General features: G+C 40.2%; 1 protein-coding gene across 1 annotated transcript; it reads right to left on the bottom strand.

Annotated features, from left to right (window-relative positions):
- Window positions 1-63: 63 nt before the first annotated feature.
- LOC147141006 (importin-13-like) lies at window positions 64-17,599 on the bottom strand. Its single transcript, XM_086042630.1, has 22 exons — window positions 15,185-17,599; window positions 14,943-15,059; window positions 13,018-13,143; window positions 11,287-11,912; window positions 10,446-10,586; window positions 9,228-9,369; window positions 8,995-9,161; window positions 8,373-8,493; window positions 7,906-8,053; window positions 6,954-7,135; window positions 6,851-6,877; window positions 6,641-6,775; window positions 4,703-4,849; window positions 4,168-4,248; window positions 3,773-3,910; window positions 3,612-3,708; window positions 3,480-3,532; window positions 3,341-3,410; window positions 2,691-2,749; window positions 1,744-1,833; window positions 1,426-1,607; window positions 64-518 (listed from the first exon to the last, which is right to left on the bottom strand). Exons 2-22 carry the CDS (start codon window positions 15,045-15,047, stop codon window positions 428-430), a joined length of 2,928 nt encoding a protein of 975 aa, XP_085898756.1. The 5' UTR covers window positions 15,048-15,059; window positions 15,185-17,599; the 3' UTR covers window positions 64-427.
- Between the last annotated feature and the right edge of the window lie 20 nt (window positions 17,600-17,619).

Genomic DNA, 17,619 nt, shown 5'->3' with positions numbered 1-17,619 from the left:
CTCCTCAAAGTTGCTTAGTGCCAGTAAAAACGATACTGACCCCCCCCCCCCCCCAGGGCATGACAAAAGTCCCATTCAACTACTTGTAAGTCAATGTTTCGTCAAAAGAGTTGTAAAAAAAAATTATTAAGCTCGAATTCTTGCCCAGTGCTGCTTTAATGCAGCATAAAAATCGAACGCAACAGATTTGTTTTAATATGCCAGTATTCAAGAGCGCAAAACAATAACTAACACACAATTGCACACCATTTAATGAGCAATGACAAATTACAATGTAATGTTTTTTTTCTTTTTTGCTCTGAACAGTGTCGTCATGAGTACACCCACACTTCCTGTTATTAGTGAACAAATGTCCACTGTTAAGTCCTAGGGTTTGAATTTTGCTTTATTTGTGCTCAGTCGATCCCTTACGGGAGGATGCGGGATACTAATGGCAGTGTCCTGACCCCTGCAGTCCTCGGCAAAGCAGAGAGAATTCCTTCACCGTCTCCTTCACGTGCCGTTTGTTGCTTTGCTCCCTAGGAGAAAGAAGCATTTTGCATTGTAAAATCAACGGTTAAATCTTAGTTTGAGCCATCCTAGTAATACATGATCACTATATAAAGGTTTGTAAAACATGCTTCAGGAACGTTGGCCCAACCGATTAGTCGGTCTGCGGATTTAATTGGCCTTTTTTAGCGCTTTTAAAATTGACAGAAATTGGCATTTTTTTGTTTTTTACACAAACACATTAAGGGTTAAGACAAAGACAATGATGTTCAAACACTCCCCTACTAAAAAAAAAAGTCAATTTGCAAAAAAAAAAAATCGGCCAATTTTTTTTCCTTTTACACATTACAACATAAGACCATGACGTTAAAGTTAAAGAAAATACTGAAGAACAAAATATTGTAAAACAGTGAAATGTTCTGCCTGTAATTCTTTCTTGTTAGTATTAAGGGACAAAAACAAAAAAGCTATTTTAGTCATTTGATTTTTTTTTTTTTTTTAATTAATCGTCTGATTAAATCGTTCACTGCCAGCCATTTTCAGACCCTCTTTTACCCTAACGTTTGAAAAAAATGGAGAAAAAATATAAATAAATTCCTGGGATTGAACAGCTGCACTGTGAAAAGACAAATAATTTCATCAACCGCAGTGAATGCATTAATTGGTTATCGGAATTCTACTCTGCCAAATATCGGAATTAGCATTAACCTCAAACAATTTGTATCACACCTGGGCAATTTTAAGGATTTGATTACAAAAATTTGCTTTTATAAAGCTCCGAGATGGGTACTTCACGCTATTTTGCCGGTCCGTCCTGCGTCCGAGATCTGGTCACCCTTCGTCCCTCCGTCCTTATTCATAAAAATAATTGTAATCTGACCCCGTTCGTCCTTGTCCTGTTAAAGCGCTTTCGTCCTTACATTTCGTCACATTTACCTGAGAAGTTGCTCTGTGAAGTTGTCTTTCTGCTCTGTGGAGACGTGCGCCGAAGGGAATCCTGGTGACTGCAAAAGTTCTCTGAGCCACTGGGACAGTAGAACCGGACAGTGTCTGCTCAGACTCAGAAGAACCTCTGAGAAATAATCTGTCAGACTGCGAGGAGATCCGCCGCCAACCGCCTGAGAGCCACAACAGTCAGCCAATGATTGATCACTTCATTTTATGCTGGCAGATCGAGTTTTACTCGCAAAAGAAATGAGACGGCCAGACACATTTTGATTTTTCAAAAGTAAAATGACTCCATGCCATACTGACGTGGAGGATAGTCTCTATAAGGAGCTTTCCGTCCCTCTGCAGCACCTCGCCAAGAGACGACACGTCTTTACATCGAGGCAACAATTCGGTCTGTTGCAAAAGGATAGAAATAAGACACATTTAGAAGCTGTTTTCTTCAAATAAGAGACAGTGGAACCACCAAATCAAACGCACCACAACTACCAGGCGAAGTGGAATTCCTATTACAATAAAAAGCGGCATATTTGCCATTATTTACTGAAAAACTCAGGCCGCGTAATAGAATTATTGCTTGGGTACCATCTTGTGGTATCCTGGTGCCAAGGATTTTCATTTTCCAGAACATATCCAAGCCCATTACGTACTGTGAAAATGCCATTTAGGCAAGGAAACCTTATTTGTATAGCACATTTCATACACATACAACTAAATGTGCTTCACACAACTAAAAGCACAACACATTAAAGGATTTACAAAAAGAACAGGTGAAGACATGCAAAGCGCGAGGACAAACGTATCTTACTAATTAATACTAATTATTAAAAGGACATTTAAACACATTTACAAACAAAAGATTTAAAGGCATACAAGGAAATAAATAAATAGTATTTCTCTGAAACTTTAAAGACCCGATAGTGAAATTGATTTTTATATTGAAATCTTAAAGAAATATGGGGAAAAGGCATTGTTATTAACCTGGATTTAAAAGCATTTACTGTATACTTAGGGCTGACTACAATTCTGTTGGCAAATTATTCCATTTGTCTGCAGCCTAATAGCTACTTAGAACATTGTTTGTTCAGTTAATACGCGTTTTATGGTGGTGAACGTTTAAAAACTAACAAGTTTATTCACTTTACATTATTTCTTGTTCCTTGGAAAATTTTGAAATGAAAAGATTTTTCTGAAAATTCGACTTTGGCGGTTCCACTGAACATTCAACAGTGCATTATTTCGGTTCAACTTACAAAGAAGAAGCTGGCAGCTTTTACTGTGGACGTTTCAGGAAATTTAAGTGACAGAGTTCCTGAGACATGACAAATGAAAACAGGTACGTCGTGAAACAGTGAAAAAGAAAGTACTGTACTTAAAAGGACAATGTGTAGAATTTAGTGCCATTTAGTGGTCAACTAATAGAATGCAACGACCTAAGATGGAAGTGTGCATTTTGAAGTACACTCATTAAAAGTGCCTCCAAGAGACCACACGTTGCAAGGCTGAAAAAATGTTTCTTCAGCAGAGGTACAAGGAAAATGTAATCACAAATGACTTCTAGTCTTCCCTCAAGTCATGAAGTAAATAAAATGGTTTTGTTAGACATGCAGTAGTTATGATGCTTAGGAACAATGTTCGCTAATTTTGTCTCCTTCGACTATCCGTAGCACAAAGATGGGAGCAAAACATGGCAGCCCCCTGTATGTAATATAATTAGAGATTACTTCACCTACGATTTTATAAAAAATAATTACGTTGATGTGACAGAGCATATTTTTTTGCATATTGTTGAAATGAATAGTAGGGTTTTAAAATAAATGAATGATCATTGAAAAATCTAATCAAAATGACTTTTATATTCTTGTTGGAAATAATGAAGGACGAATGTGAAAGTAATACTCACCACAGTAAAATAGTGCATTCACATCCAGATGATCAGATTCAAGGTACAAATCGGGTTTTCTTTTAAGAATCTATACACAAAGGTTTTGAGGTAAAACTTCCAAAGTGATGCAGAAACCTTTCAAAAGTGTTCAACCAACCTGAGCGTGAAGGTGCATGAAGGACTCTGCAACATCAGGATGATCTCTGATGCCTACAAAAATCATAATTTTGATTAAAAGAGAAAAGACCGTGACATATTAAAAAAAAAAAAAAAAAAAAAAAAAAAAGACCTTGTTGAAATATTGTCAGCGTGGAAGAGGTCAGAACTATCAACAGGCTTTTTATGGACGAGATGTGGTGTTCCTCTCCAGCAAAGATGTGGACCATCTAAGCAGAACAGAGCCCGTTGGAGTTTTGACGGTATTTCTTTTGATTCTTTCCAGGCGTATACCTGAGACGCCAGGTCCAGCACTGAGGCTTGCGGGAAGGTGCTGTAAATCTGGCCTAGAGTCTCACTCAGCTGAGCGACCAAGGGCCCGAAATCCCGTAGAAGAGTTCGAATGGACTTATCAAATACTCCACAAACTGCCTGCAGAAGGGGAGGGGGAGCACTAATGTAATAATTCATGCAAATGTAGACATACAATGGATTTTAAAGCATTTTATTTTTCAACTAATGTCGATTCCGTTCTACAATGTAGAGAACAATATTCAGAAAAACGATGAAATGGCTGATATATGATGAATAGAATAACTTTTTTTATTGGTCTCTTATTGCTTATAACATTTAAGATATGAATTACAGTCAGAAATTGAGCGAAAGTAAACATTTCCATATGTTCTTACCTCCACCACCTCAGAGTCCTCGAGCCATTTGCTGAGGATGTTCTGGATCAATGTGTACACTTGCTGTAGTACTACCACAACCTAAACACAATAGAAATATGTTGGGACGTATGCAAATCCATTTGAGCATTTAATATTCTTGATGATAACAACTTCACGTTGTAGTTATCATCCGCATGACACACTAGCACAGCGATCTGCAACCCTTGTTGTGGCTTTTTCATCCTTCTGCTATGGCGGCTCACAGTGACTTTAGAAAACAAATAATGAGTATTTAATTGAAATTCAAATTACTTGTTATTTTTATTTTTACAGTGCTCTTGTCCTTATAGGAACTTCTTTGCAGCAACCATTCTGGTTGTAGTCCAACTGTCTGTGAGCACGTTTTTATTCAATTGTATTTATAAAATTAGACCAGCTAAAGGCAGGTCTAAGTTGTGGTGCAGGAGGGGTCATTAAGATAATTTCATTCAAGTGCTTGTCCTATCTCGTCTATTAAGGGTTCACAATGAACGTGCGACTAAGCTGATCTTACTGGGTTGTGTGTGGTTTGAAGGTGAGGCGGTGCGGCGTGGGCCGCTCCCTCGAAGCTGTCCGCATGTCTGTTGGTGTCCAGAGCGGTGAAGAGGCTGGACAACATTCCCAGAATGTGAATTATTGACTGTTTATGGGCAGGATCAGCCTGCACAGAAAGAGAAATTAATCAAGTCTGATGTCATGACACATCGATTTTTCTTCAGTGCAGTTTACAATTTCATCAGTCATTTATTTAGGCTGAACAATTAATCCAAATTCAAAGTACTGGCATCACAATGTAGTAGAATGCAATTTTCAAATCTCAAAGGCTTAAATTTGAAAAAGGAAAAAAAACTGCTTCATTTCAGACTCTCAGTAGTATTTCATACGTATATTATATTGTATGTATATTATATAATATTGTATTTATCTACTGTAGGGTCTAGATCATTTTAGTGCTTAAGAATTGCAGTCCACATGTCGTCATATCATCATATATCATTCTTTCAAGTTGAAGTGATAAAGCCACAGATATGTTTGCATTATTGTTGGAATTTGACTTGGCACTGGCTGATTTTCCTTTACGCCACACTTGTTTGATTGAATTTTGCAAAGGTGGGCATTCCTTCTGACCGCCGGACTGGTCCGTCTATCCATCTATGGACCTCACAGTGCATTATTTTGCTGAAGAGAGACGGAAACCGGACCCATACTGCATTGACTGTATATGTACAGCAGGTGACGGTGTGCACCGAAGGGAAAATCATCAGTTCCTCAGGATGACAAAATATTTGCTTTGAATACATATACAGGTTTACAGAGATCTTGTGAGTTAAGTTTTACATTTTTAGAAAGAGTGGGGATGGAGAGAAATGGTTAGAAATGGTATTTTGCCACCCCCCACACTCCATTTCATAAGGTGGCAGTTATGCACCAAAAGTTGTATGCTAAGCGCTAAAACGCAGAAAAAAAAGTAGAAGAAAATGAAGACCATCAGGATAATCAAATCAGTTTAGATAATAGATGGATTTCTCATCTGTTGACCTTTTTTTCCGGATTAACATAGACGTACTGGCGGACCTTTGACTTTTACTGACGGAAGTGTGGTTAAAATAACATGACGGACTGACCGACGGACGATTACAGTTTGGTTCGGCTTGAAAAAATGACGGATGACCGACGGGTACCCAAGCTGCTGACCGATGAGGAATGACCGGCAAACTTTAGTAAAATGCCCATCTCTGGAATTTTGTGAAGTTGTCGTAGTGAACGCTTAAAGGACTGCAAATCAAAGTGTTCAATAAGTGAACAATTCATATCAATGTAGATAAATAAATCTTATTAATTCGTGGTTCATCTACATTTATTTTATGCAATCCTAACCTATAAAACCAAAACATGTATGTATTATAAATCTAACATTGTTTATTGTCATACAGATTCATGTATTGCTTGTAAGGGTGTAACGAGTAATCGAAAATCGATTTAAAAATCGATTCGCCCCGATTAATCGATTAATCGCGTTGCTTAAATTCATCTAAAAAGTGATGTCTTGTAACGTTTTTTCATTCCAGATGCATAGTACAATTTGAATGTGTAGATCAAATGATGCTTTTGCGCCAAAAATCATTGCGTGTTGCGTTTGTGGATGGCTGCAGAACCACACTAGTGCGCAGAGACAAGCATGGTAGAATTTTTTTTTTTTTTAAATCGAATCGAAAATCGGTACCTGAAAATCAAAAATAGAATCGAATCGGGGTGAGTGAATCGCTACATCCCTAATTGCTTGTGTGTGTTAAAAAAAAACATGGAAAAAAAATGACCTTCCAAATGATTTAAATTACTTCAAAAATAATTCAATTATTTTTCAAAATCATTCAGCCCTAATTTAGAGCCCAGTCATTATCTTTGTGCTTGGTTGCCATGTCCATCAACACGTTTTCTATTTTTGCCCTACCGCTTGTTGGGCCAGCGTGTCCAGCTGCTGCATGTGAGGGCTGATGAGCGAGTGCAGTTTTCCCAAGATCTCCTCGGCCGGCAGGGGCGAAAGTAGGAAGCCCAGAGCCTGCATGAGCCACATGCACTGGCTGCTCTGCACATACAGGAAATCAAATCACACGTTTTCCTCACCTTTAGTACACGGACCTTTAGCTCACTCTTCACTCACCTTATGGATATCTTTCAGCAGCACATCCTATCGAGTTAGACGTGTTATTATTACTTGTATCATCGATGCGATTTGCTCAACGGTGTGACGTTTTGTGTACGACCTGGGACACGTTGAGAATGTCCTGAGTGTAGGACCCGAGGTCGTGTCGACACTCCCTGCAGATCCTTTTCAGGGTCGAAATACTGGATACGGACAGCTCGGGCCTGGCAAGACCCTGGAGCACCATGGGTAACATGCCCCCAAGCATCACCGGGTGGTCCGCCAGCCACTCGGCCAGGGATCCTTGGCCAGATAAAGTACATTTTTTTGTTCTTGTGAAATACACTGTAAAAGCTAACAGATAACTTCATAAAAACATAACATTTCAAATAATGTAACTTAAATCTGTTAAAAGAGTTCGAAAATGAAAAGTTGGGCAATTCAACAACAAATGTTGGGAAAGTCAACCCAAACATCTTTTTTTCAAGAATATGTTCTATACAAGCCCACTAGTTGAAACACGGCATTCTGATAAATATTGCGTTTGTGGAATAAAAAATAATCCAGCTGTTAGCCATTACCGGGGGTGGCCATTTTGCCACGTCTGTCGACTGAAAATGACAACACAACTGTTCGGGGCTCAAGTAACGACCAACCACCGCTCAGCTATAGAAAACAGGTGAGCTGTGATTGGTCGTTACCTGTGTCCTGAGCAGTTGTGATGTCATTTTCAGACGCCAAATGTGACAAAATGGCCGCCCACTGAGATGGCTAAAAACGGCTGGATTTTGTTGCTTAACTCATATTCCACAAACGCAATATTAATCAGAATGTTGTGCTTCAACAAGTGGCCCTGCTGGGAACATATTCTTGAAAAAAAAAAGTGTTTGGGTTGATTTCCCGCTTTAATACTTAAGTTGTGTGAGTTCCTGTATTAAGGCTTAAATGAATCATTGCAATCGTTTCCTCAAACATTTAGAGTTGACCTCTATCTTTGCTGCTGTAACACTGAAAATTTCCCCACGGTGGGATCAATAAAGGCTACTGAATGACATGCGTAGTATTCCACACACCTATTGTATACATGACTGTGTCAGCCAGCATGATGTTACTGATGTTGATTCTAGGGATCAGGCCAATCAGACCTGGGATGACATCCGAGTAGTTCACATCGATTGTCTCGGCTATGGACTGGAAGCCAAATAGCAAAGCCTCTGTTTCCTTGGAAAGGGGAAAGTACAATATTACACCTCAAGAAAATGAGACGATGACAAAATGGATGGGGGAAATAACACATGTATTGGGACACCTGGCCATTACACATTCAGGAAAACAACGGAAAGCAAATATTACTTTGCCCAAACTGTTGGCGGCATATCAAATACAAATGTCCCTCCCCAATTTTTTTTTAATAAGCTAGCAATTAACTAACAATGAATTACTAATGAATAATTTTGCGCTTCATGGTTCTACATTCTAGAACCATTAAAGTTTAGAATCTAGACTTGAATGTCCGGCATACAACAAATGTTTGTACTACCTGCCATGGTGCTGACTGCTGGGGGTCCATGAGCTGCCTGCCCAGGCGGTCATAAAGGTTACTGAGCAACTCGGCTCCCAACATCTCGTAGACATACATCAACGTGTCCGAGATGTCCACTCTGGAAGGTAAAACAATCTGCTTCTTGCGAAAACAAAACTTTTCTCGAATGAAACGTACAGGCTTTTCAACCATTGAAAACGCCGACTTGCGGAGATGCTGTGAATGTCGAGATGAGGAAACCGAGGCGATTCATGTCACTCAACTTTACTCTCCTCTACAAAAACGAACTGTTGTTTTGTTTACAGCAAGCAGGGAGTGACTCTCTTTCATACTTTCCCGTTGTCATTTCAAGTACCTGATGCAAGCCTTGTTAAATTGCGCAAAAAGGTGTTCGCTAGAATACAGCCGCATAGATGCTAATAATTGTCTTTGTGAGCATTAGCTTTAAGCTAGCAGACTTAAATACTTAGCTACAGGTAAGTGGTTGTTTTAAATACACGTGCACACTGGCCAACCATGCGGCTAGCAGCTACTTCATGCCCTTTTCTAGCTCTCCGCAGAAGGCAATCAAAACCTCCAGCAAATGTAAAATGGTTCATTTCATCTGTTTTTATCTTACCTGTAGATTCTGAACTGCTCCTTGTCATCACAAGTCCAGGAGGTGTACTCTTCCTGGGAAGGGTAGTGGGATTTGTGTAGTAACACATCCACTAACTGGAAGTAAACAGGCCTGTAGACTTGCAGATAAATGGCCTGCTTCTCCTCTTCAAAAGACAAGATGTCATCCTGAACAGAAATACAAGAACGATGCAACTCCTGTGCAAGGTTTTCAGCTTTACATTCGGTCCCCACCTGTAGGGTGTACCAGAAAGTGAGTGTGAGGGAGCTGGTTGTCTCGCTGACTGGGTACTGGCCAGGAATCCCAGTACAGAACAAAATCATGTTGACCAAAGCCAGATACTGTTGCCAGTGCTCCACCTGCTCCAGCAACACCCTGTCATACACATACATGACAGGTAACTGGAGGCGTCAAAATGGATCGATGAATCGGCAATTAATTGATCATCGAATTGATCGGCAACTATTTTGAAAGTCAATTAATTGCTATTTTGAACTAAAAACTCAAAATTCTCAGATTTCACTCTCACAAAAGTAAGTAGTCTTTGATTTTTGTAACCCTTCATCAAAGTAGACTGATTAGTCAGCAAATGTGTACAAAATGTTTTAACTCATTCACTGCCAGACCTTTCCAGACCCTCTTTTACCCTAACGTTTGAAAAAATTTGAAAAAATATATATAAATAATTCCCTGGGATTGAATGGCTGGACTGTTAAAAGACAACTAAATTTGTCAATGGCAGTGAATGAGATAATAAGAGACGCAAGTAAACTTTTCTGGATGTTTTTTTTTCCACTGATTCTGAATCTGCCTTTGTTTTTTCTCTGGTACAATAGGTTTTCATAATTATAATAATATAATAACAATGATATAATATATAATATAGTGATATATTTAGTAATATTCACAAATTAATTGTTAGGTTCAGCAACTAGTGTAGTTTTTTTTACTGAAATGTCATAACTGTAAATTACAACGCAGGGTAAAATCCATATTTCGCAAGATTTTATAGGTCAAACGTAAAAACAAAAAAAACAAAAAAATCTCTCAGTAACCTGATGATGAAGACATTTTTGAATGAAATACAATGACATCCCCCACACATATCAGCAGAGCACAGAATCTGTCTGCCTGTGCCTTGATTTAATCCACCAAAATAGCGTTACATCACCTGCGCCACAACTTAGACCTGCTTTTATCTGGTCTAAATTCTAGACTACATTCTGTCACCAAATTGTCAGGCGCATCAGCGGCGTGTAATAAACAACGCCCTCGGTCTGCCAGAATGCCCGGCCAGGCGTAACGTGGTCTGCCAAATTCCCAAACACGGTAAACTAGACTCTGGAGAAGCCCCTCCAATTATGAAGACTTGTCCGTTTTTTACACCGAGCGCACGTGCGCCTGTCTACCTAAATAGGGCAGCGGGAATCAAAGTGGTTTTGTGTGTTCACCTGGAGTGTGTTTCACCCATAGCCACGGCAATACGGCAGATCCCATGTGAGGTCTCCATGTCCCCGTCTTGAGCTGCTGTCTTCAGCTGATCATGGAGACCCAACACCAAAGGCATTAGACTCATCAGAGCATTACTGTACCTGTATAAACAAACACACACACATTGATGCCGGCAATACAATACTAATAAGTCACTACCGTGTCATATTGCCATTGGCTGCCTCTCGGGTGAGAAACATTTGACAACATTTGAAAAGAAATAACATATTTCCCTCAAGGGTGTACGTGGAACAAAACTAGGATAGAGGATAAGGCTTTCTTTTAAAGTCAAGTAATTAGTAAAGTAACTTTAAAGTTTAAGTTTAAAGTTAGTTTTTCAAGGTAACTGTGGCAACACTTTACGCACAAACAACACATTAAGTGTTCCATCACAACTACAGAACACACACATGTAGGGATGTAATGATTCACTCAAGCCCCGAATCGATTCGATTTTCAGTTCCCGATGTTCAATTCGATTCGATTTTTAAAAAATTGCTACCATGCTGGTCTCCGTGCACTAGTGTGCATCTGCAGCCATCCACAAACACAACACGCAATGATGTTTGGCGCAAAAGCATCATTTGAGCTACGCATTCAAAATGTGCTACGCATCTGGAATGTAAAAAACGTTTCAAAGACATCATTTTCTAGACGAATTTAATCAATTCGAATTTCGATTAATTGAATCAATTAATCGGGGCATATCAATTTTAAATTGATTTTCGATTAATCGTTACATCCCTACACACATGGCAAGTCACAGTGACTGTACATTGGCCTACGCACTGCAGTATTTACCTCTGGCAGTCAGGTTGTGAGATGGCGCTGACAATCGTCTCGACAGCTGTGTCAAACAGCTCTGGGTTGGATAAAGTCGTGAAACAATCCTGTAGCAGTTCCTGAGTCTCCCCGAGTGGCACATCCAGTCCCAACCAACTAGACAAGCAGCGGAGCACCTTCTCCTTCACCTGGTTGGACGAGTCCTGGCTTTGGAGGAGCTGACGCAGCAGGGGACACGCGGCGCTCCACTCCCCAGCCAGGGCTTCCCTCAGCTGGCCGCGTCGGCTCTGCGCCAGCCGGCTGCTCTGGAACTCCTCTGGAAGTACAACCAGGAGCTCCAGCAGGGCCAGACAGTGCAGCTGAGGGTCCTGCGTCGCTTTGGCACCTTCAGGGCTCTGAGGTTGGAAGGCTAGCACCATGTCAGCAATCGGCTGCGACCAGACATGGGGGATTAAGTTTAGGGCCATAGAGGCTAGCGCAACACATAGCCTTGTTAACACCATCTTCGGGCCGGAGGAGAAGTGCAAAATGTGGGAAAGGAGCTGCGCTCTTAAGTGCTCATGTTGATCTGCAGGCAGGTCGCTCCAGTGAGAGGAGATTTTGGTGTGGAGGGTGCTGGCACCAAAGAACTGGACCTCTGGGAGCTGTGGACCAGATGGAGATATCTTGTGAAATGCTAATGGGATATAAATCCGGAAGGCTTCTCAGATCAGCAGACTTGGGTCAATTACTGGAGCCCAGAGGTGTAAGCAAACATGGTGCATCAGCATTTGGCTGTTACGCCTCATGTAAATGGAATAAGCTGCCAACAGAACTGAAGTTAGCCACAAGTATAAATGCTTTTAAATACAGGTTAAGAACCGTGTTTTTTTCCCCTCAATATCTATAACTAAGGTCTTTGAGAGCAATTTCTAGAATCAACTGCTGTACATTCTTTTAGTAATTTTAGTTTTTTCTACTTTGCATTTAGATGTCTTAAATTGGTTTGCCTTTAAAGGTTATGTTGTGCCTTTAAATTTGCCCTTTAAAGAGGTTTTTAGCCATCTTTGCGGGCGGCCATCTTGTCACTTCTGTCGACTGAAAATGACATCACAACTACTCAGGCTCAGGTAACGACCAATCACGACTGACCTGTTTTCTGAAGCTGAGCCGTGATGTCATTTTCAGTCGACAGAAGTGACAAAATGGCCGCGCCCTGAGATGGCTAAAAACAGGTGGATTAACTCTTATTCCACAAGAGCAATATTTATCAGAATGCCTTGTTTCAACTAGTGGGCTTGCATAGAACATATTCTTGAAAAAAATATGTTTGGGTTGATTTCCCTTTTAAATATTCTTTTGTAATTATGTGAAACACATTGCGTTACCTTGTGTATTAAACACATACTGTACATGAGGCCTCCTCCCAAAAGTGTTGAAACTGGACATTCTCTTCTAGGTCTCTTTCTGTTGTTTGTTCCAGTTTATCCCTTCATCCTCCTCTTCAGGAGGTGAAATGCATACTACCTTCTACTTTCACCCCCTGTTGTTTAATCAATCAATCCTGAGCAACTATAAACACGCATCAGTCACATGTTCCAACTGTTCCTTTTGCTCACTTGAAAAATGGGTGGCTTCAAACAAAAGGTGCTTTATACTGAGTAGTCATCTAGATGGAAATACCATGAAATAAAAGCTGGACTTCTGAACTTTTGTCTCATATTCATCTATTGATCCGAAACCCAGATGTCTTCAGGATAATCAGCGGACCTTGTCAGGGCCGAGCAGGGCCCAGCAGAAGTGCCACGCCTGGGCAGACGTCTGAGCCTGGGTCAGCCACTTCTGGGCCGCATTCTTACGCTCCATGTCCGGCTCGAAATACAGCTGGTAGAGAGCCTGGAAGACAAGTGTGTGGTGGGGGGGGGGGGGGGGTGGGGGGGGAGGTCACTTACAGGTACACTTGAATTGAATCGCATGAATATTCATACTGAAGGAGCACTTGATTGAAGAGGGTCAACATTTTTTTTGCCATAGTTACTAATCCAAAGCACGCTGTGGTAGCTATTATTAGGGCAGCAAATGCTTATCGTTGGTATCATGTTACAAAAATGTCTGCTGGGCTTTATCTCGCCACACTGTCTCTTCAAACTGCTTTTGTTTTATAATGAAATGTTCGTATACTATGCAGTGCTAAAGTGACGTCTTTCAAATTTGTAATTGATTTGTTGTTTTCTAGACCGGCACACAAAACAGAAAGAAATGATTCAACTGTATTTTAAACGACATTCATTATGTCGCGCTGCAGCCCAAAAACAAGACACAAGACACACAAGAACGAGCATGACTGGAATCTTCCTTTCCTTTGTAATGCCTTATATGTCAAACCATTTACTGTTTTGCTATGTTAAAACAACTATTTTTGAAATTGGAAGATCAATAGGGGAGGGTGGGGTAATTTGTGCCAAGGGGCAAGTACTGCCACCCCTAAGAAAACCATAGAAGAAGTTGGTCATCTGACCACATATTTGTGAAGAGGCATCCATTTCGCTCACCCTGCAAAGAAGGGATACACGCAGCTTGATGGGTAAGCGCATTTAAGTTCCGAAAACATTTTTTTTGCCCTCCGAAGTAAAAATGTCTACGATAAAAGTTTTTTGATTGCTGCGTTTGAACAATTATAGAAACCTTTGCTAACAGTTCACACATGTTTGAGTGGTTTAGTAAGCTACATCGTGAGTCTATACAGTTAGCATGAAGCTAGCTCAAAACAGCTAGGGGATGCATTGCTTTCAAAATGGCGGGCCTGGGGTAATTTATGACAAAAGACCTGGGTCAAATGTATTTTATTGTTATTGTACATTGTATTCTTACATTTGATCACTAAAACTATGCGCCAGTCTTAATTTTCGACCAAAATCCATCATGCCACGCAGATACAAAAGGAAGACAGACAGGGTTTCAAGGCAACTCCTCTTGAGGAGTTGGAAAGAGCAGTGAAAGCGGTGCAAAAAGGGGAAGACCGCCCGTCAGGTTGGAAAGGAGATGAAGATCTTCAGTATGACCATAAAAATATATATGGATAAGAAAAAAAATAGGCTTGGGGGTACAACTAGAATGGAGCACATGGCTCAGTGGTGGAGGGGTCGTTTCCGAACCCAGAGGTTGTGGGTTCGATCCCCGGCCATCGTAACCATGCTGAAGTATCCTTGAAAATGCGGAAACCCAGTTGCATTCCTGTGCCCCCCTTGTGTAAAAGGCACTTTAAGTAAAAATTGGCACTACTTACCCGACACTGCCCTACAAAGACTTGAAATCTTACACTGTCATTATGTAGTTAAAAACGTATCAATTATTAGTTGAAATTCATCGCGCTTACTAAATAATCAATCAGATTGACGCATAGGACTCAAATAGTGGAACCCAGACTCCCTCTTGTGGCCCCCAAAAGAATCACTGAATTAAACGTTTAAACTGTGCATATAATATGACAGTGTCTTAAAACTTTTTAAATCCAGTACCGTACATTTAAGTTAAATACAGTTCATGTTTCCAACATTTATTTTGGTACAAATTTTATGTGCGCTACATCCATTCTAATACAATTATTTCAATGCAGTTTTTATTCCAATATTAAGGACAGTACTCAACATTCAAAATATATATATACAGTATTTTTAAAATTACATGCAACTCACCGCCTCCACATTGTCCACCGTCAACTCCTGCAAGTCGGCAGCGTCAGTTGCACTCTCCGTCGGGTGCAACATGAAGGTCTCCCCATGTTGCCTCTGGATATCCATTAGGAATCACCTCTGATAAGAGGGATGACAAACAGTTGAAAAGCACACACAGCCCTGTAAAGTGTGTGAACGCAAGCAGCCAGAGGACACCGAAGAGTGACTGTCAGCTGTTCACACTGACACGTGACCACACTGACCTCTTGCGGGACTTCAAGTCTGCCTCACAGGAAGCAATCGGGTAATACCATCATCCAATGACGAAGTCGTATTTTCTAGCACAACATTCACTCTGAGAGGGAGTTAAATAAAATACACTAACACACACACACACGCACACGCACAAAAAAGCTGCGGTCATGTGCGTTGAGCGAGAGTCGCGCGACATACAACAGACGCGCCTCTGACGCACTCGCTTCTGATTGGCTGTGCGTGTCTGCAAATACGGGAATCAGCAGCCAGCGCTGAAGCTTGCAAATTGCGCCACGCATTAGCGAGTAACAGGTGAACGTCGAAGTCGAGTCTGCCGTGTGACTAAAACATTAGCTAGCTTTTTGTTATTGCTGTGTGCTCGTGCGTGTCAACACAAGACCCCACCCGTGACCCTCATTTTCCCGATTACCCCCGGATATTTTTAGCCCAGATGTCCCGTCACGTATCACGTAACGGAAACAAGCTCCGATCAACAGAAGCGAACCGCCGAGGAAAATGCAAGCCAGTGCTCTTGAAAAGTGCTTTCTGCAAGCGAATGGGATGAAATCTGATTTTAGATTTGGATTTCTGTTGGTTTTCCTTACCGGTTCATCACAGGCAAGAGGAAAGGGTCATCGCGCCGCTGCGTGTGTGTCGGCGTGCGTGTGCGTATGTGTGATGATCGATTTTATTGTCTTTAATATGATCACTGTGGTTTCAGTTCTGTTGCTTGGTCGTATACATTTAAACGTTCGAAGGTACTTGTAGACTAAATGCTATAAACTTGCCATTGTTTCCCATAATGCAACGGGGTATTGACTTGAGCATGCGCAAGTAAAAATAAAGAAAAACATTTTTTTTTTTTAGCTTTGAGCCTACATTATAACATTACGTTCATAAATTAAGTAAACGTTGTTTATTCACAATTTTACTATTATGTCTGCAGTGCATGATATCCGCTTTTTCCCCAGAATGCCACGTCCTTGCGCATGTGCAAGTTTGACCGTATTTGTAAATACGCTCGATTTGCTGAACTGCAGGTAATCATCATATCTTCAACTCCATGAAACACACGTTAATGCTCAGTCGCACACATGACTCTTTCGTGTATTAGCCTTGTAAGCCTCCTAAATATAATCAGTTTTAATTTTTGCAGCTGAAACAGGTAGTCTTTAACGTAATATTTTAATATAACATTATCATTATGGCTTTTAGGTTTTGGGGGAGTTGGGGCAGTGCAAAATATGCCCTTCCAAGCTTTTGTCCTTCAAGTCAAGTAAAACATTTTGGAGTGGGGTGGATTAATCTGATTAATTATTTCATGAACGCAAGAAAATCAGAAAAGAAAAATCAGAAAACCGTGTTTAGACTAACAGAACATAATGACAAAAAGACAAATTTGACTTGACTTCCGCTTCAATGCATTTTTTCGCCTTGCATTGCTTTAGCTTTTGAACTTAAAGTAGTTTTAAAACCACTACTTTTATACTTTGTCTTCAATAAAAAGCTGGAGTTGATACTTCCAAAGTCTTTTTGAAAAGTATGTGAATACTTTTGACACCTCTGATTAACAGTTTCACAAATTTCGACAGTGAAAAACTGCACTAAAAATTATACAAGCACAATTTTAAATCTCCGAAGTGATTTTGGATGACATATTAATATTGTAATGTTACCATATTTCCCCATTTTATGCAGTCAAACGCAAATATCCGTTCCTGCAGCCGGCTCTCACGAGAACCTTACTCTGCTGCCCTCTGTTGGTTTAAATCACTATAACTGCACCATGTTTCCCAACTTTTATGGAGCACATCACCAATCAAAAATGCTAATGATGTTCTTGTCTTAATTTATTCACAAATATAATTAATATACTCACAGTGAATTGTGGCTGATTATGACTTATTCTGTTGCATAAATGGCAATAATTCAATACACAAGTTCATTGTACGTTCTGCCATCATTTGATTTGAAAAACTGCCCCCCTCCCCATGGATGTCTTTAAGGTCTTTTAAGCATTTTTAAAATAAAATTCACCGTGCAGTCTTTTAGTAAATGTATAATGCTTTTATTTCTTTACTTTTAAATATCGTTAATATTTTGCTATGGTGTTTAAATGTTGTCAATCTTCATTATTTCAGTAATTTTGGTAAGCTAATTTAGTTTTCTCTGCTTTGCTTTTGAAAGCTGTTTTTGTTTGTAAATGTTTCTACATAGCGTCTTTGCTTGTGTTCAGCACATTGAGTTACCTTGTGTATGAGATGTGCAACATGAATGAAGCTGCCTTTATAATGACAAACTGCCCCCCTGATGATCCATCACAAATGTGCTGCGGCTGGTTGAAATCCATGCTGAAAATAATGTTTTCATTATTATCTGTCATAAGAGGGAGCGGTTCTTTTGTCTGTGACCGGTTGGTGTAGAGAAATAAACTCACTTGTCG

This window comes from Filicampus tigris, chromosome 10, assembly GCF_054856515.1.
Source record: "Filicampus tigris isolate MCC_2025a chromosome 10, RoL_Ftig_1.0, whole genome shotgun sequence".
In the NCBI taxonomy this organism is placed as follows: Eukaryota; Metazoa; Chordata; class Actinopteri; order Syngnathiformes; family Syngnathidae; genus Filicampus; species Filicampus tigris.
The sequence above is the reverse complement of the archived record's forward strand: the minus strand, read 5'-3'. Positions and strand labels throughout refer to the sequence as shown.